A 21,285-nucleotide genomic window follows, 5' to 3' on the forward strand; every position below is an offset into this window, starting at 1 on the left:
CAATGGGTCTCACTCACACTTGGCATGAAGAGTATCCACTTCCCCAGGATAGTTTTGCACATTGCCCTACCTCCTGCCCCAACCCCAATATTCACTTGTGGCAGATGGACATTACTTCTCACAGTTTGTGCAGTTTCGACTGTTATGCGACATGGACTGCGCTTGCTAGTTGGTACTAACAACAACAACACACACACACACACACACACACACACACACACACACACACACACACACACACACACACACACACACACACACACACACACACACACACAGCAATTAAAGAAGTGTAAAAAAATATTTAACCAAATTTATTTAATTGCCAATCCGATTGTATTCTGATCAGCTTCTGCTGTAAATATTGCTTTCGTGCTATTCCTGAGCTGGGTGAGGGTGAGCAGTCTGTCGGATACTTTGAAACCATTCCAAATGCATGACAAATGACCGATGCATCTGCCAGCATCTTTGTCCCCATGTAATATTTCCCATCCCCAGATGGTTTGATGTATCAATTGCTGCTTATTTAGCTGTTGGGTTTTAAAAGTAAACCAAAAGTGATATTTCGAGAACTGAGGATTACTGGATCTTGATACTGCAGTTGGAAGGCTGTGTGGGACAGAGTTCAGTCCAAGGTAACTTGGTGTTTGCACAATGGCTGTTCATTATAATCACAGTAACTTTTGTCAAGTCTAGTCTAGCATCATTTTTCATTCGCATGACAGTTATATTGGGAACATTTAATGATGTATGATGTCATTGCTGTAGCTGTTTTAACTCTTAAGGCAATACCTATTATAACGATGCTTTGTTTGTGCAGTTGTTATGGTGCATAGCTTCTTGTGGCCTCTGCTATTGAATCTGGAAACTTTGTCAGGCCTCTTGCAAGAGGGCAGCTGTCAGCATTCTTCTCTATCAGTGGAATTGTTGCAGGAGATTAAACCACCACTTTAGAGGGAATATTACTGTCCTTGGGGATGGATGTTGTCCTATTTATCAAACAAAGAAGTAAATTCTAGGAAGATGACCGTTTAAGGTTGTGTTGAATTTCCAAGACATCGCATGCAATATTTTAGTTTTTTTCTTGATTTCCTTTTAATGTAATCGGCTTAATCAGTAGGCCTACTGCAAATTATTTGAAACAGCACTGGTTTTGCTTGCATGGTGGGGGCAGCAGCGTTGGAGGATGCTATAAGGTCACGGGGTAGGGCAGAAGCATAGAGATTAAGTTGGCATTAGTAAAGACAGCTCTGAAGGAAAGAAACATAATACTGCGGTCTCATTAAGAGGAACGATCTTGAAACGACTTCGCTTCACCTGACCAGCCTGTGCAGTCCACTGTGCAGGATGGAGACCCGCCCCCCCCCCTTGTAATATATATATATATATATATATACATATATATATATATATATATATATATATATATATATATACTAGCTTGGCTCGGCTCGCTGCGGTCGCCTCACCAAGCGTCGTTACTGAGGAACGGGCTTATTTTAGCTGAGGATAATGACTGTACCTGAGTTGCTGTGTTGTCATGATTTACACCAATCATAATACAAACAATTACTTTGCACAAATGTATTTGTTGTGTTTGTGATATTACATTTTTATAGGCGATTTAGGTTGAAGATTCAGGTTGAATGTTTTTTTTTTTCAAGAAAGAACCCCTCAGCACACACATAGGGGAGGGGTAGGTGCAGACTGGAAGTTTGGGACGATTACACCTCACCACCATGTAATTCAAAACACCGCACCACCATGTAATTCAAAACACCGCACCACCACGTAATTCAAAACACCTCACCACCACGTAATTCAAAACACCTCACCACCATGTAATTCAAAACACCTCACCACCACGTAATTCAAAACACCTCACCACCACATATTTCAAAACACCTCACCACCACATAATTCAAAATACCTCACCACCACGTGATTCAAAACCACCTCAACGTTATTAAAAACACTTCACAACCACGGAAACAAAAGTTTGAGGGAGTCGTTAAGTGACAACACAGACACTGCCCAGATGTGTAGATATCTATCTATAATTCCAGTAATCTCTGTGTGTATGTATGTATGTATGTATGTATGTATGTATGTATGTATGTCTGTGACCGCTGTTTCTCGACAACCACGGGTCCGATATACTTTAAACTTGCCAGGTATATTGCTGGGGACCCGAGGATGTGCCTTTTCAAGGTTTCATATTAATCGGACAAGTAGTTACCGAGCTATGTCCAAAAAACGATTCAACCAATCAGAGAGCAGCGAGCTATCACGTGTGCCGAACGTGCCGAACAGACTCTGCCTCGGACGGCACATTTGAGAGCGTATTCATTTATTTCACGTTGGCAAACTATGTTGGCGTTCAACTATGTTTTAAAACTAATTAAAACTAATTTGCGATTCTTTCGCTTTCCTGCGCGTTTGTGCATGCTATGGCGATTTCTTTACCAAACTCCGCAAGCCGTTCGCTTTGGACCAAACCATTTCATGTAAATAGAGGGGGGGGGATATAATTTTAGATATAGATATAGTACGGGCATGCCCTAGTATAGATAAATGACTGTACCCGAGTTGCCGTTTCGTCATGGTTTACCGTTTTGTCCTGGTTTAAACCAATCATAATTCAAACAATTATTTTGCACAAATGTATTTGTAATATACGTCATATCACATTTTATAAACAATTGAAGTTGAAAAAAAAAAATTCCCCAAAAAATCCGCCCCCCCCCCAAAAAAAATAATAATTGGAAATTTTTTCAAAAAGATACCCTTAGGACGTACCAACGGGAGAGATATGTGCATTCCAGAAGTTTGGTACGATTTCACAAAAGTTTGAGAAAGTAGTTCAGTGACAAGACAACACAACACAAGACAACACAGGACAGACGCTGCACAGATATATATATATATATTGATTCGTGGAGATTTGGAATCAACGTGGTGGATACAACATCTTTGTAGGGAGAGGGATAAGTGGTTATGTTTACTTCCTGAGAGTGGTTTCATTGAAATCCGATCTCAAGTTGACAAAGGATTCCTGGGAGATCCTGGTCTCCGTGGAGGGATGAAAAGTGTTGGCATTTGCAGTTTTGACACGTGTGTCCAAGTACCCATAAAAAAAAAATGTAATTTTTTTTTTTTTTGGGGGATCACAGACACTCCCAGGAGTTACCCGAATCCACCGTAGTTGGATTTCTTGAAATCCGTTCTCAAGTTATAACACGACAGACAGACAGACATGACTCCTTTTATAATGTGTGTGTGTGTGTGTGTGTGTGTGTGTGTGTGTGTGTGTGTGTGTGTGTGTGTGTGTGTGTGTGTGTATGTCTGACCACTGATTCGCTCACTGATATAAATGATTCGTTCCTTCTAGACGTGATTGATGGCATGTTCCCATCAAGTGGCATTTTGTTACAACCAAGCGGAGACGATGTCGGCACAGTCAGAATTCCAGCTGCCCTCACTCTGTTCCCCGTAGCAACATTTGCAGAAATATGGCAGCGAGTTGGCTGTTGGGTTTGCTAATTGCTAACCATCTCACCTCAGGACTTGGTGTTTAGGGGAAAAGGAACTTGTTATGTGTCCTTTCTTGAGGGAATGGTCAATCATATAAGGTTGAAGGATAAGTTGGAATACTTTTTGGAATTGAATGAATATTAGTGGTTAATATTCATTGGGGCTCCGAGTCAGCAAATTTAAATACAAGCTAGAAAGCATCTGAAAATGCAAAGCCCGTCCACGTCTGTTTTGTATTCGGACTTACGATATTAGGCAACTTTTACCTTTTGACCTCAAAAGCAATAGGATTCAGTGGCCCAATATGCAAACCTTGCTCAAATTTCAGGTCAATCGTATGGAAATTGATGATTTGTGACATTGACCTTTTGACCTCAAAATAATCGTTTTCTAGCATTTTATTGGTAAACCAATTCAGTGACCCGATATGCAAACCCTGTTCAAATTTCAAGTCAATCAGATGAAAAGTCTTGATTTTATGCGACCTTGACCTTTGACATTTTGATCTAATAAAACAATCGGGTTCTAGCTTTGATTGGTGAACCATTTCATTGACTCAGTATGCAAAAAAAAATTAATGTCAGGTCAATCGGATGAAAAGTGACGATTTTATGTGACGTTGACCTTTGACCTTTTCATCTAAAAAAAACAACCAGCCGGCTTCTAGCTTTTGCTTGGCAAAATAATTCAGTGACCCAATATGCAAATTCTTAAAATATCAGGTCAATTGGATGAAAATCGACGATTTTGTAACGTTGAACCTTGAACGTTTTGACCTTTTGACCAAATTATTAATATGCCTTACCTCTACTTTTAGGTAAATAAGGTAAAGGTAAATCACACACACACACACACACACACACACACACACACACACACACACACACACACACACACACACACACACACACACACACACACACACACGTGATTGCAAAACCCTTTCTCCTGCTGCGTGGGGGATGGTCTAATCATAGAATGATAGAAGTTATTGATCTGCACGTGGGTTTACAAGTTTACTGACTGACCAAGCTTATCATAGTTACGCCAAAGTGCAACGACTCGGGAAAGTGTACAACAAACAATCACAGAAGTACCTCTGTCTCCTTTATGCCTTAAATTAATGCTAATTGTACATATGTTTAAATTGTCATCGATTTATTCTGATCATGCATTTATTGATAAGCATAAATTGATGACAGGTTCAAAACCAATCAGTGATGAATGAACTTTTCCTATCTACATCCCATTCATGAAAAAAACCCCCCAAAAAAACCACCTTTGGAGGCCATTTTTGGCCATGAAATGTAATATATTATTTTTGAAAGATATATATGTATTAACAATCCATCAAGTTAACGTGTATTCGCCAAAATGGACAGTTATTCCCAACTAGAGCAGTGGTTCCCAACCTAAATAGTTGTTGATTATTTTATTTGATTGCTTCATTTTTTCACATATCTGCATGGAAGGCAACCAGATCTAAGGCCTATACTTTAAGTTTTTTCCCCACCCAACCTGTGGATAAATGCCAATAAAAAGATGCAAGGTAACTGATGCAATAGACAAGTATATCGATTTCCTGGACATCCGCAGGCTTGAATGGTTTCGGCACAAAACAGCGATGAAGTCTCGATGTCGAGATGAAACGTAAAGGTAAATCTGGTCATCGTAGGTCACTGGCCTACGATGACCTTCTGACCATCGTAGGTCCGACCTTCTGGATGCAAAGGCCCAGATGTCAATGCTCGGAACAAAATGTCTGACCGCTCGCAAATTTATCTCAACATTGTATTTGTGTTTCTTTTGAACACTATCAAAGCGAGTCAACATCAGACTGGGTGTGGTGCCAGCGGCCTGTTTGCACTGTGAACCTAACTTGCAGAGGCGTAGAAAACATATATTATTGCCAAGTTTAGGCTGTTGAGCATTCTGAGAAGTCAACCTTTAGGCTTAGGGCCTTAAATTGTTTTTGTAATTGAGACAGACAAACAGCTGACGTTATCAATACAGTTGGGTTACTTGCATCAACACTTCGCTGTTTGTAGAATAACTCTTCCATTTGCCCAGAGCAGTGGCTCCCAACCTTTTTTTTTTACTGTGACCATAAATTGGTCATCAACAGGGCCTTCCGACCCTGGCAGTTTATATCTGGGTCGAGATTCGAACCCAGGCAAGGCAGCTCAGGTGAGTGTGCATATCTCCAGGCTATCCTGCCAGCCCTAGATTTTGATTTCGATATGCCAGCCCTAGATCATTTCTTTGACTTGCTTCATTCTACCACCACACAAAATCAGGATTGACAAAGCATTGGTAAGATATATCGATGCAGGTTGTTATTACTCATCCAGTCGAATTGACAGTAAAGGTTTATAATCGAAAGCAGCTGGACTTCCTCATCGGTAGAGCCGATGTTTTGGCGAGAATTCACTCGCCTTGATCACAGCAAATGTTGAAGTGAAGAAGAACCTTGAGAATGGCCACATGACCTCCACCGTTGGTATAGCATGAGTTGGTCTGTAGACCCTACAGAATTATTTGCAGCCAATTAGTTCACAAAGTTCGTAAAGGAGGGTTTACCGTGGGAGTTGTTGTATGCAGATGATCTGGTGTTGATTGTGGAAAGTATGGATGGACTGAAGGAAAAGATGAACAAGTGGAAGGAATGTATGGAGACAAAAGGTCTGAAGGTGAATATCGGAAAGACGAAGGTGATGGCAAGTGGTAAAGCATGTGGTGAGGTGGAAAGAACTGGGAAGTGGCCATGTGCTGTGTGCAGGAAGGGTGTCGGAGTGAACTCCATTCAATGTACAATGTGCGCTGAGTGGGTTCATCAAAAATGTAGTGGTCTGAGAGGGTCATTAACCAGTGTGGCAGCTACTTTCAAATGTAAGGTGTGCACAGAGGGAGCTGCAGATGGAGGAAATGTTGAGTTGGATCATGGAGACGGCGTGAAGCTGGAAGGTGTGAAAACATTTTGCTACCTCGGAGACATGCTGAATGGAGAAGGTGGATCAGACTCGGCAACGGTTGCGAGAGTGAGATGTGCATGGAAGAAGTTTCGGGAACTGAGTGGCGTGCTGATGAGGGGAGTGTCGTTGAAGCTGAAGGGAAAGGTGTATGCTGCATGTGTGAGAAGTGTTATGATTTATGGGAGCGAGACATGGGTAATGAGCGTAGAGCAGCAACGAAGGCTGGAAAGGGTGGAAATGCGAATGGTTCGGTGGATATGTGGAGTATCGTTGAGAGAGACGAAGACAAATGATGAATTGCGAAAGATGATGGGAATAGAGCCTGTGATGGATGCTGTGAAGAGGAACAGGTTGAGATGGTTTGGTCATGTGTTGAGGAAGGATGAAAGTGACTGGTTGAGAAGAGTGATGGAAATGAATGTAGAAGGAAGTGGAGGACGGGGAAGACTGAGAAAGACTTGGCTGAAGATGGTGGAAGAAGAAATGCGGGCAAGGGGTTTAACAAAGAGAGATGCATAAAATAGGGCAAAATGGAGAAGATTGTCATGGGGACCGCAAGGCTAACCCCCGCTCTAGCAGGGAAAATGGCCTTAAAATGAATGTTGTTGTTGTTGTTGTTGTTGTTGTTGTTGTAGTTCACAAAGATCCGGAAGGATAGCAAACGCGACTTGGTGTATGGCATCAGATGTGGAGACCCATCATACACTGACACCTACATAGGAGAAACTTTGCAAACTTGGCCCGTATGAACCAACATCATCGTCCAGCTTATGCAGAGGCCTTGGACTCAGTTGTATATATGCACTTGAACCTGCATGGTCACAGTTTTGATAAGTCAAGTGATCATGTTGGACAGAGGAAAAAAAGTGGCTTGCTCGAGGTGTAAAGGAATCCATTTGGGAAAGAGTTGAATCACCATCTCAAAAGGGGTGGTTTGCGATCTGTCACGTATGTGGGATAAGGCCATAACATCTCTCCCATGCCATCTGCAATTGTCACATGATGCCCGGTCACATAGCCAGTGGTATCAATTGTCACATAGCCAGTGGTGCGTTGTTCAATGGGTGCATGTTAACCATCTGCAGCAGGCTTTTATAGAGAACACAGTAATAGATGTAGTACCATTGACAAACCTCATTAATGCCACATTATTTTGCATCATCACCATTCTCCACTATGCACTTCATCCAGCAGTCAACCAGCTTTTTGTTCCCAGCACTGGAGCTTTCCTTCTAAAGTGTCAACGGAATGCACGCGGCTGTGCGCATCTCGGCCGAATGCAAAACGTTTTCCCTCAAGCTTGATGGATGTTTTTTTTTCATTAACTTCCTAATTTTTTTGGTGGATTTCATGTGAATTTTTTTTCTTCATCACCCTTAATTTATCAGTCGTTTTGATAACGTTCTTTATTGCTGAAGCTTTCTGGCGTGTCCATGTCCTCTTGGTACTCACCCTTATTATTCACAAGCTTTTTGAAACAAACTGTGGGATATTATAATCTGCTCCGTTTGTCCGTCCGTCACGCTATCTCCTCCTAAACGGTTGGGCAGAAATTCACCAAACTTTGGTAGTTATACGATCACCACATAGCAAGAAGGTGCCAGAGCAGTATCATTTTTGGTTCCGCCACCTGGCAGGCGTTCAAAAGGTGAAATACCAAAAAAAATGCAATTACGGGCACATTTGAAAACTTTTCTTCATGAAACTTTGTACATGTAATCAACATTGGGGGATGCATGAAGTATGTGACGATTGTTTGGATTCGACTCCCAGTTCATGCCCCAGGAGGTGGGGACTTAGTGTCACAGGGGTCAAATCGGAGGGAAAAAATTATCTCCAAATTTTATATTGAGTCGTTCCTGGTGGAACTTTTTGCCATCTTTCAACTTTGTTTTAGGTGGGAAGCGTGTATTCGGTGTAGTTTTAATTTGTGAAACAAAATGAATAATGTGAAGAACTTGAAATATTAACAGATACAGTCACGTGAAAAAGTAAGTACACCCCATGTAAAGTTTTGACTTTTTCAACATATTTCAACATACAGCTATTTGATCTTCATTTCAACAATATTGATAGATGAAGGTGATATAATACAACAAATATCATGAAACATTTACATTTTGTAGTTCATTGTATAATTTAAATAAACATAAATGCAAATTTCGCATGTGGAAAAAGTAAGTACACCCCTACATTTATCACTACTTCAAATACCTAAAATTAGAATCAGGTGCACCAGCTCAGGTGCAAATGATTAGAACATCGTTAGAGAGGATCTTGGAGGAACCTGTCTTATTTAAACCTCAGACATTTAGTTTGGTTTGCTCTTTGTTGTTGAAGTGTGCGGCATCACCATGCCTAGATCAAAAGAGCTCTCTGAGGCCTTCAGAAAGAAGGTTATAGATGCCTACGAGTCTGGAAAAGGGATTTTAAAAGATCTCCAAACAATTTGAAATCAATCATTCGACTGTCCGGAAGATCAACTTCAAGTGGAGAAGATTCCAAACAACTGCCAACTTGTTCAGGCCAGGCCGCCCCAGCAAGTTCAGCCCGAGAGCAGACCGCAAGATGCTGAAAGAAGTCTCTAAGAACCCCAGAATGTCATCACGGGACCTACAGGTAGCTCTTGCCACTGTTGATGTCAAAGTGCACGAGTCTACCATTAGAAAGAGGCTGCACAAATTTGATCTACATGGGAGGTGTGCCAGGAGGAACCTTTGCTGTCCAGAAAGAACATCAGGGCAAGACAAGTTTGCCGAGGCAAAGACCAGCACTTCTGGAACAATGTGCTCTGGACAGATGAGTCAAAGGTAGAGCTATTTGGCCACAGTACCAGAAGACATGTTTGGCGAAAACCAAAGACAGCATTTGACCACAAGAACCTGATACCAACTGTAAAGCATGGTGGTGGAAATATTATGGTTTGGGGCAGCTTTGCTGCATCAGGGCCTGGGCAGCTCACCATCATATAATCCACCATGAATTCTTCATTGTACCAGAGGGTGCTTGAGGATAATGTGAGGCCATCTGTCCGAAAGTTGAAGCTCAAGGGAAGGTGGACCTTGCAACATGACAGTGACCCTAAACATACCAGTAAATCCACCAAGGAATGGCTGAAAAGAAAGAAATGGAGGGTTCTGGAATGGCCAAGTCAAAGCCCGGATCTAAATCCCATCGAGATGTTGTGGGGAGATTTGAAACGAGCTGTGCATGCAAGAAACCCCTCAAACATCGCACAGCTGAAAGAATTCTGCATGGAGGAGTGGGCAAAAATTTCTCCCAGTCGATGTCAGAGACTGGTAGACGCTGGTAGAGACTGGTAGAGACTGGTAGACTGGTAGACTGGTAGACAATGTCAGAGACTGGTATAAGAAACGCCTACTTGAGGTTGTTTCTGCCAAAGGGGGCAATACCACCTATTAGAGCCAAGGGTGTACTTACTTTTTCCACATGTGAAATTTGCATTTATGTTTATTTATATTATACAATGGACTACAAAATGTAAATGTTTCATGATATTTGTTGTATTATATCACCTTTATCTATCAATATTTTTGAAATGAAGATCAAATAGCTGTATGTTGAAATATGTTGAAAAAGTCAAAACTTTACATGGGGAGTACTTAATTTTTCATGTGACTGTACATCGGTAAACAATGAGGCGATGTGCCTGAAATTTGGCAACCACCGAGACCTTTCAATTTAAAAACGTTGCACAAGCAGAGTGATGGAATTGTTTTGGGATGACCTTCATAGTTGTCATTCTTGACAACGTGAGAACATAAAACACCTGTTGCAATGTTGCATTACCGTTTTGTGTGTTATTTCCTGACCAGAGTATTCATTTTTCAAATAGGAAAATTTTTATTGTTTGTGTTGCTCTACCTGATTATCTTTGATGGCATTGTCAGCAAATAAGGTGGGAATATATCATTCATGTTTAATAAGCTTGTCATCTCTCTTTGTTTGAGTGAGGAGAGAATGATACGATGGAAGAATGGATTGTCTCTGAAAGAATGAATTCCGAGCTCAGAAATCAGAAAATTTAAAATCAATATTAGTAAAGAAGACTTGGTTGGTATTGTCATGTGCAACACAGGTCACAAGATGGAGCTTTAAACAGAGTGAAGTCAATGGTTGTCATCGCAAATCCCCATGTAAAGCAAGGTTGAAACATGGCAAAGAGTTCCACCAGGAATGACAATATCAAATTTTGAGTTAGAAAAATCTGCTGTTTTATTCCCTGTGACCCGAAGTCTCGACCCTCTGGGGCATGAACCGGGGATCAACAACAACAACAACATGCATTTTAAGGCCATTTTCCCTGCTAGAGCGGGGGTTAGCCTTCCGGTCCCCATGACAATCTTCTCCATTTTGCCCTATTTTCTGCATCTCTCCTTGTTAACCCCCTTGCCCGCATTTCTTCTTCCACCATCTTTAGCCAAGTCTTTCTCGGTCTCCCCCATCCTCTACTTCCTTCTACATTAATTTCCATCACTCTTCTCAACCAGTCACTTTCATCCTTCCTCAACACATGACCAAACCATCTCAACCTGTTCCTCTTCACAGCATCAATCACAGGCAATATTCCCATCATCTTTCACAATTCATCATTTGTCTTCCTCTCTCTCTCAACGATACTCCGCACATCCATCGAACCATTCGCATTTCCACCCTTTCCAGCCTTCGTTGCTGCTCTATGTTCATTACCCATGTCTCGCTCCCATAAATCATAACACTTCTCACACATGCAGCATACACCTTTCCCTTCAGCTTCAGCGACACTCTCCTCCTCATCAGCATGCCACTCAGTTCCCGAAACTTCTTCCATGCACATCTCACTCGAGCAACTGTTGCCGAGTCTGATCCACCTTCTCCATTCAGCATGTCTCCGAGGTAGCAAAATGTTTTCACACCTTCCAGCCTCACGACGTCTCCAAGATCCAACTCAGCATTTCCTCCATCTGCAGCTCCCTCTGTGCACACCTTACATTTGAATGTAGCTGCCACACTGGTAAATGACCCTCTCAGACCACTACATTTTTGATGAACCCACTTAGCGCACATTGTACATTGAATGGAGTTCACTCCGACACCCTTCCTGCACACAGCACACGGCCACTTCCCAGTTCTTTCCACCCCACCACATGCTTTACCACTTGCCATCACCTTCGTCTTTCCGATATTCACCTTCAGACCTTTTGTCTCCATACATTCCTTCCACTTGTTCATCTTTTCCTTCAGTCCATCCATACTTTCCGCAATCAACACCAGATCATCTGCATACAACAACTCCCACGGTAAACCCTCCTTTACATTCTGAGCCAGCACCTCCATCACAGCTACAAATAGTAGTGGACTTAGTACCGACCCCTGATGCACTCCCACCTTCACCTCAAACTCACCACTGTTCCCGTCCTTCGTCCTTACAGCTGTGCGCGCTCTTTTGTACATTGCCATCACTACTCTGATCAACCATTCCTCCACTCCTAACTTCCTCAATGCCCATGTCAATACTTTGCGTGGAACCCTATCGAATGCTTTCTCCAGATCAACAAACCCAAAAAACAACTTCTTCCTCTTCTCCATGTACTTCTCCTGCAACTGCCTCACAATGAAAAGCGCATCTGTCGTTCCTTTTCCTGGCATAAATCCAAACTGCATTTCGTCGATCTTCACTTTCTTCCTTATCCTCCTCTCCAACACCCTTTCCAATACCTTCATTCCATGCTCCAATAACTTTATCGCTCGGTACGAGCCACACTCCAGAGGGTCACCTTTCCCCTTGTATAGAGGGACGAGGGTACTCAGTTCCCAATCCACTGGAATGCGGCCTTCTTTCACCACCAGATTACAGATCTCTGTCATTCTCTTCACACCCCAACTTCCTGCTGCCTTCAACATATCTCCCACAACTCCCGTCGGCCCTCCCGCTTTTCCACTCTTCATTGTTTTTATCGCTTCCTCAACTTCCTTCTCAGTTATCTTCTCTGCCAGTCCTAAAACTGGGTTACTCTCTATGTTGCCATCCCATTCATTCTCTGTATTCAACAGCATTTCCATATATCTTTTCCATCTTCCTTTAATTCCATCTGGGTCGACAACGATTTGTCCTACTTCATCCTTCAAGCAACTCACCCCCATCACATCACACCTCTCTTTCGCTATGTGCTTTGCAATCCTGAATACTGCTTTCTGACCCTCTTCCGAATCCAAGCGTTCTCCGAACATTTTCCTACATGCCTCCTGCGCCTTTGCTACCTCTTTCTTTGCAGCCTTCCTGGCTGCCTTATAACTTTCATGCTCTGCTGTTTCTGCTCCTGTACCCTTCGCCTTCTGCCACTCCTTGAACTTCTTCCTCTTCTCGTCAATCCTCTTTCCAACTTCATCATCCCACCACCATGTTTCCGAGTGCCTCGGTGGTCCTTTTGTCCATCCACATACCTCACCAACGGCTCCCAACAGACTAGCTTTCATTGACATCCAACTACTTTCAAGCTCAACCACATCATCCTCTACCCTACTCAGCCTCTCTTTTAATGCCTCCCTTACTGTCACCTCTTTCAACCTCCACACCTTCATTCTCGGTTGGTTCTTCACCTGCCGAGCTCTCCTCGCACCTTTCACCCTTATGTCGCAGACAACCAAGTGGTGCTGTGAAACAGCGTCCTCCCCCGGGATCACCTTTGTGTCCCGGAGGTGCCCCCTAACCCTAACCCTAACCCAACATTGTCTATTGGTTGCAAACGCGACGTCTGTTTTCCAACGTTGGCCCAACGTTGTTTCTTGGTTGCAAACGCGACGTCTGTTTTCCAACGTTGGCCCAACGTTGTCTATTGTTTGCAAACGCGACGTATTCTTTCCAACGTTGGCCCAACGTTGTCTATTGGTTGCAAACGCGACGTCTGCTTTCCAACGTTGGCCCAACGTTGTCTATTGGTTGCAAACGCGACGTCTGCTTTCCAACGCGACATATGCAAAAAATCCAAAAGCGTATCCCAATCCAAATGATCAAATCCAAAAAATCATTGCATATTCTAAGCGTATCCCAATGTTGATTGCATATACAAAGTTTCATTAAAAATGTTTAAAATGTGCACGTAATTGCATTCTTGGTTTTTGACCTCGACCCAGACAACCGTTTAGGAGGAGATAGCGTGACGGATGGACAGACAGACAGACAGACAGATGGAGCCGATTACAATATCCCCCCACGCCCCTCTTTTTAAGCGTGGGGATAATGAAGCAATAAAGCAATTGCGATGGAAAGATGAACTTTGGTGGTTACGATCTAAAAATACATTGATTTAAAGTGTCAAGAATGATTTGGAATGTTTGGATTTCCATGAAACTGACGTGATGGATAGATGTGTATGGAGGAATGCGATCATACCACCAACCTCTTGGAAAAAGCGGAAAATGTTCGTAAAACATACGATTGATGTAGATGTTATCTCATTGTCCATGCGGGTGCAGGCCTGCAATTTTTTTATTCACAACATTTGCTGCATTATAGTTACAGTACAAATTCTTTTTGCTTATCCTGTTTTTTTTTTCTTGTTGGTTTACACTTATCCTTCTGATTGGTCAAAAGGTCAAATACCAAAAAATGCCATCAAGGGCACATTTAAAAACATTTTAAATGAAACTTTGTATATGCAATCAACATTGGGGTACGCTTGGAATATGTAATGATTTTTTTCGATTTTATCCCTGGTCCATATGCAAGGGGTGGGGACTTGGGGTCACAGGGGTTAAAACAGGGAAAAAATATTTTACGCAAAATTTGATATTGCGTCATTCCTGGTGGAACTTTTTGCCATCTTTCAACTTTGCTTTAGATGTGAAGCGTGGGGAATTGTGATAGCGCATCATGGACTTCATTCTAGTTGTTATTTTAAAAAATCAACCATTTTTATTAGAAGATTTTTCTCTGTAATAGGGGTTTTGCATTTGTAAATTAATGTAAGCCTTTTCAACAAACCTTTTCCTAGAGTTGCACACAACCAGGCAGCGCTTAACTGCAGTGGCACCTTCAGATAAAAAACAACAACAACAACAGGTGTATGCACAACATGTCATGATGTACAAGGGTCTCATCAGAGGGGGTGTCTGGGTATGTATGAGGAGGGATGTCTGCACGTAGAGTTATTGCTAACATAGCAGAGCGTTTGCAAGAACAACGATGGTGTGCCATTGTATTCTCTTGTGCACACAAATCAAAATGTGAAAGTGAAAAATAATTAATCATTGTTACATTTATGTCTACTGTAATGTACTGTTACATTTACTGTAAAACAAAACTATCAATATGTCCTTGGCAGTATACTCTTGAAAACGTGTTTATATGTATCAATGTCGAGATGAGCTGTGTATAAGACAGACATGTCATTTGGATATACTACTTACACCTCTTTATGACCTGAACAATAATGTTACAGTGATTTGGTCATTTGGTGAGCCTGACATATCTTTTGGGTACTTTAAATATCTTTTGACATATCCTGACATATCTTTTGATACCTATTAACATAGGTATCAAAAGATATGTCAGGTTTTATTGTTTTCTCATGTAAAAATGGTTATGGCTGGCAGGATGGCCTAGAGGTACGCAAACTCGCCTCTAAGATGTCTCGTCTGGGTTTGAATCCCGGCCCAGCTATAAGTTGTCATCCTGGTGTTTCACAGGCAGTGAATCATCAATGTGTGCTACTCCCTCGGATGGACGTTAAACTTGGCGTCCCGTCTGCCGCATTAGCTGTTGCACGTTAAAGAGCTCACGGTGTCTTTTGCAAAGAGTAGGAAAGTTGTTAGGAGAGCCAGCAACCTGATCAACTGCAAATTCCTTGCCCCCTAACTACTGCTGGGAAGGCAATGGCAAACCACCCAGTATGACCCTTGCCAAGAAACTTATTCAGCAGCACCGATGCTCTGTAACGAGGTATAATACATCAAAGTGGTTGAACACCAACCACGCAGCAATTTAGTGTTTTACTTTGGTGTAGCTTTGACAATTTATTTGGTGATTATTTTCCAAATTTAACTCTACCTACTGCTGTATAACGCATATACATGTCATGTGGGTGCCGATGCTCACCTGTGCAGGTATGACCTCTGACTGCGCTGTTATCATCACATCGGCCAAACTTTTCAGAATTCACTGTGCAAAGTACCCAAGCAGGTTTGCCGAGTCAGTATAAACACAGGTAGCTTTAAGCTCCTAATTTGCATACTTATTTTTTTTACTGGGAACAAGGGTTCTAACAAACTGGCATGTGCGACTGAGAATGAGGAAGTTGTTGAAAGTCAAACTTGTGTACAACTAAAAAATCAGTCGTATTGGTAACTACTACCATGACACTACTACCGCAGCTTGATCACAACATTCTTTGGTTTATTTACTGCCATTTATTAAGTCGGGGATGATAAGTTTATTGTGCCAACTACTTCTATAGTCAGCTTGCCACTTTTGTTGGTGACTGTGATTTGGAATCTGTGCGCTCCTGTTCATGTTCATTTGGCCTCGTATGCGTCAGGAAATGGCAAAATGCTCATTCCACCTGACCGGGAAGGTCGGCGAGGATCATTCACTCTCCCAAACCCCTCATTTGTTTACCTCTTTAACTTGCTGCTTCACCTTTGTGTTTGCTGTGATTTGAGGCTCACATTTCTTGCTTGGTGTTCACAGTGTGCGTAGGCACGGAGCACAAGTCTGAACTCCTCATCAGCAAGAAACAGCACGTGGATGCTCTTCGTACACTATACACCGGCTGTGAGGTCGTGCTTGGAAACCTTGAGCTCACACACCTAGAAAGAGGAGCTAACCTGACTTTTCTCAAGGTAACCATGATGTCGATGAAAGTGTCTCGTGCCAGAGGTGGTTGTTTGGACGTTGGAAAATGTATTTTGTTATTTTTAATACACTCTCCAGTAAGCAACCTTGATACCTCTGCAAAGTATCACCTTTACAGACTACTGAATTTAAAAGGCCACCGTACTGGACAAAAATATCAATCGTTGCATTTCCATGAGATTTCTCACCTGCAGTTGGAAAGCGAGTTTTTCAAGCAGATTCCGTAGAGTCCAAGTTCTCACATCTGGATCATAACCGTTGTGAAATGCAGGACATCCGAGAGGTCATGGGATACATGCTGGTGTCCTTGAATGAAGTGGAGATTATCCCACTGGAAAACCTTCGCATCATACGTGGCATGAAGCTCTATCAGGAGAGCTTTGCTCTTGTCATAGTCGGGAATAACGGACCTGGTGGAGCTCTGCAGGAACTTCCTCTCATTAACCTGACAGGTGCACCCTCAAAACCTCGGCCTTTGATTTTAATGCAAGAATGATGGAAGTTTAGTTTATCTTCTTGGCTGTTGTTTCTCTTGCCGATAATTTAATTTCTACAATGAATACTGTGATAATTGTACAGATTGGTAACCATCTGTAATGTAATAAACATTTCCATCTGATTGGCCAATGAAATGTTGTATTGCTGTCTGATTACCAGACTCGGTGGTGTAATGGTTAGAGTATCCGCTCTGAGTCTGGGAGGTCGACTGTTCGAATCCTAGCCGAGTCTTACCAAAGTCGTTAAAAATGGTCCGAGCTGCTTCCTTGCTTTGACACTAGGCAATGAAAAGGGTAGATCATGGCCAAGTAACCATAGGATGGCAGCCATTGCACAGGCTCTAGATGGACTAGCAATGGCCTAGCTCCTTCTGTGTTGAAGTTCCTTGTAAGGGAACTCGTATTAAGTAACATAATTTTTTCCAATGACACGTGGGACCTTCACTGCGGGGGGAAATGGCCTCTAAAGGTAGTTGTTGTTTTTTTGTTTGACACGTGGGACCTGACCTTTCGCTTGGGAGAAGATGGCAAGTGGTGCTAGTGTGCATGCTTTGATTTGTTCTCTTTGGCACATTATCAGATAAGTCAAGTATAGGTCCAAAAACGTCTGCGCACATGTTTTTGTAAACCTTTGCAACTGTGTTTCTGCTCATCTATGTGCATCCTGCATATCTCATCTTAAATGTAACCCATTCATTTAAAAATAAGGCCTTATGGCCTTCGGTGTTGGCTTAGTGTTTAGGGGGGCGGCTTGGGATCCGAGGATCCTGGGTTCGAATCCCGGTCGATCGCTGAATTAACGCCAGGGGGGTTGACTCAGCCTGTCATCCTTCCGAGGTCGGCAAATTGAGTACCAGCTTGCTGGGATGAATGATCACGGTGTGTACCTCGATTTAGAATAGGTACACCGTATCCTCACGCATCGTAAGAGCGTGACCAAGGGTTGGCGTCAGGAAGGGCATCCGGCCATAAAAACATTGCCTCAAACAGGGAACCATGATTGTCATGGGGCCCACAAGGCTAACCCCCGCTCTAGCGGGGAAAATGACCTTAAAACGATCATTCATTCATTCATTCATTCATGGCCCCTCTATTAATTAGGTGAGACAGCAGCGCAACATGAGATAAAATTATTATTTAAACTGCGAATGACCAGTTATTTTTGGATTGAAAAGGTGAAGTCTTTTGCGATGATGGTAGTATGTTGTGTTTTCGATTATGCCATTCCATACAACATCAAAAAGTGGGGTCACGCATTTTACATAATGTTTCCCTATCGTCTCAAGTAACTCAAAACAAGGAGCTGATACTCCATATAGGTTCCACGCCGGTTGGGTGGTATGTGGAATATATCTGTGTACTATGAAAGATAAATCTTGAACGGTTTTTGAAATGTCGCATACACAAGCCAAGTTACCGAGATGATTGTCATAGCAACCAAATTCAGGCAAGCACCGCCATGATCTAATCAGGTTGAGATAATTTAATGAGGAATAGATATCTGCAATATGAAAGCTAAGTGTTCAACGGTATTTGAAATATCCCATGCACAAAAGTACATGGACAGATGGTCGGTCGGTTGGCTGGACAGAGCTCATATTAATGTCGTCCGTCTCCCACCTTGTTGGATAGGCGGGGTCAATTACAGTTGAAATGAACAGTGATGTTTTTCACCCCTACATTCTGAGCCCCAATTCCATTGAATGATCCATAAATCTCATTTCGCCCCTTGATCCTGTGCCCCCCTTTCTGTTGTCTCCCTCTTCCTTCCATGTCCTTTTATTCTCCCTTCTTTCTCCTACCCTTCCCTCTCTTTTTTTCACTTTCCAAATTTCTCACTTGAGTATGTTATATTTTGACCGGGTCCTTGAACAAATTTACAAATTCCTGCCAATTTCAGAAAAATCTCGACCTGACAAGCCGTTTCGTAAAAAGACTTAGGCCAAAAACCTACCACTGCTGATCCCACAAGAAGATGGAAATGATAGAGATCATTAAAAGCACTGCAGTATATTATTATCATTGATTATGGTTCGCGGGCTGAGTATTTTTGCATACAAGATCTGTGTAGCCAATAGTTATACACACTCCTCACTAAGCTGTCTAGACTAGGTTCCAATCTCGGCCCAGCTGTTATCCTGGTGTTTCACAGGAAGGATGATTCATCAATGCATGTGCCGTCCCTCGGATGGACGTCAAACTGGGTGTCCCATCTGCTGGCATTAGTCGGTGGATGTTAAACATCCCATGGTGTCCTTTGCGAAGAGCAGGCGAGCTCTCATCGGCACCATAAACAAATTCTAAATTCCTCCTCTAACTTCCTGAGCCAGAGTGGCGACCCGATCAGGATGGTAGCTCTGCATAGAGTATGATACAATATATGATGATTTGGATGATGATGATGATGATGATCTGTGTAGGTTAGGTCAGCACCAATTTTACAATGTCAGCACCAATGTGATGAACTGAATGTCTTTTTCTGCATCTGATTGATATACCTTTCTTATACATCATTTATTTTATCATTACCATGATTATGACATCCACAGAGATCTTGAACGGGAATGTCCAAATCCGTAACAATTCCCGGCTTTGCAATGTGGAATCCATCAACTGGGAAGACATCATTGGGAATTATGACAAGAAAACCAGTATAGATGTCGACACGCAAGGCAAGCCCAACTGTGAGTCTCCGCAGCATTTTGATTTCGGGCCTTGGCTAATGGGAAGGGGAGATTATGACAGATGATCATTTCAAGAACAAATGAATCACTTTTGCACTTATTTGATCAAATGAAAGACCAAATACTGCATTGTAGTCATCTCAAGGAACCCGAATAACCAAAGAGCAAAGAGTCATCAGCAGGAACCTGGATAGGATTGGTGTTTTAGCTGCTGCTCCTCTACCCTCAATCCCATATAGGCCATACAGTGAAACCAATTGTAAGAATTTACTTCTCCGTAGACATATAGATAAAATAAATTGAGGGTGAAGGAGAGATAAAAGAGGAAAATGAACCAAAAGAAAAGAAAAAGCAAGAATTAGTTTGAATAAACAGAAATGTGAAAAAGTAGAAGGAAGTGTTAAAGAGAAAGGAGAAAAGATCAAAGATGTCGGGAAGAACACGGATAGATAGAATGTAGCAGTTACTCCTCAGAGCTCAAACTCATCAACAGGTACAAGCTAGCAGAGGTTTGTCAGTGGGGAAGCATAGTCCACACAGCATCAGGATATATATGGTACAAACATAAGTAAATGAACGATCAAATACTGCATTGGAGTGACAGTGCTTTTATCAGTGACATCATTTTTATACCTCACATCTGGATTTACATCCCAATAATCCGGATTAACAAGAGCAAAGCAATAAACATATGAAATCGGATAATGAATACTGCAGAAGTGCAAATTTACACGCTACATCAATTTTTGTGCATTTTGCGCTACAACGAAGGGCAAATTTAATAACGTGCGAATATATTTGCCTAATAACGATTTTTTTTTTTTGGAGAAATTACAGTACCAGATCGCACAAAGAATGCATGTGCTTTACGCATGCAGTTATCAGTTGTGTTATAGTGAGTAGCAAGCAACGCGCTGTGTCAGGAAATATTGAAAGCTGGTACGAGCTCGTGGAGACAGCGGTGCCGAGACCGAAGATTGGAATGAATAAAAATATCCAATGCTCCAAAAGCCCATTCATTTACTAATCTCTGTATTCAAGTAACTATTGATTTGATGTGCTTTACTGTAATTTCCCGTAGTATGTTAAAATCCATATTTCATTGGTTCTGTACGGTACGGTGCTTTATTGATTCCGTATGATTTACAACAAGGTTCGCAAACCTTAGTTTATAATAAAGTGTGGTCTGAAAGCTGTTTCGCTTCAGTTCCGGGTACACTGCAACTTATTTTCTCCCGACGTAAACGTTCAATGGGGTTTCACATGTTGAGATTGGCATGCATCTTGTGCCCAATCCGCGAAATAAAAAAAATTCGCGAACACATTTTCATGTCGCTCAGCATGTGAAATTTAACTTCTACAATAACTAAAATAGGATGTAGTAGTGTAATCTCTTGATGGTTTGTTGTAGTTTAAAATATTCAGATTGCTTGGTGATATTACGTTATTTAAAAAAAAGATACAACTGCCAAGTTACAAACTTGCCAAAAATACAACTGAAACAACATATAAAAAATACAATACAAAAATACAACAACAAAAATACAATACAAAAAATACAATAGAAAAATACAACAACCAAAAGATACAACTGCCAAGATACAAAAAAAAAGATACAACTGCCAAGTTACAAACTTGCCAAAAATACAACTGAACAACATATAAAAAATACCATGCAAAAATACAACAACAAAAATACAATACAAAAAATACAATACAAATATACAGCAACCAAAAGATACAAC

At 41.8% G+C, this 21,285-nt stretch overlaps 1 protein-coding gene across 2 annotated transcripts in view; it reads left to right on the forward strand.

Annotated features, from left to right (window-relative positions):
* Positions 1–21,285, forward strand: part of LOC137431276 (receptor tyrosine-protein kinase erbB-4) — a 136,157-nt gene that overhangs the window by 64,123 nt on the left and 50,749 nt on the right. For both annotated transcript variants that reach the window (XM_068122425.2, XM_068122423.2), the window contains exons 2-4: positions 16,195–16,346; positions 16,631–16,811; positions 19,406–19,540. In XM_068122425.2, coding sequence (XP_067978526.2) covers positions 16,195–16,346; positions 16,631–16,811; positions 19,406–19,540 — 468 coding nt within the window. The remainder of the gene's footprint in view (positions 1–16,194; positions 16,347–16,630; positions 16,812–19,405; positions 19,541–21,285) is intronic.

This window comes from Myxine glutinosa, chromosome 7 (assembly GCF_964187855.1).
Source record: "Myxine glutinosa chromosome 7, kmMyxGlut1.1, whole genome shotgun sequence".
NCBI lineage: Eukaryota > Metazoa > Chordata > Myxini > Myxiniformes > Myxinidae > Myxine > Myxine glutinosa.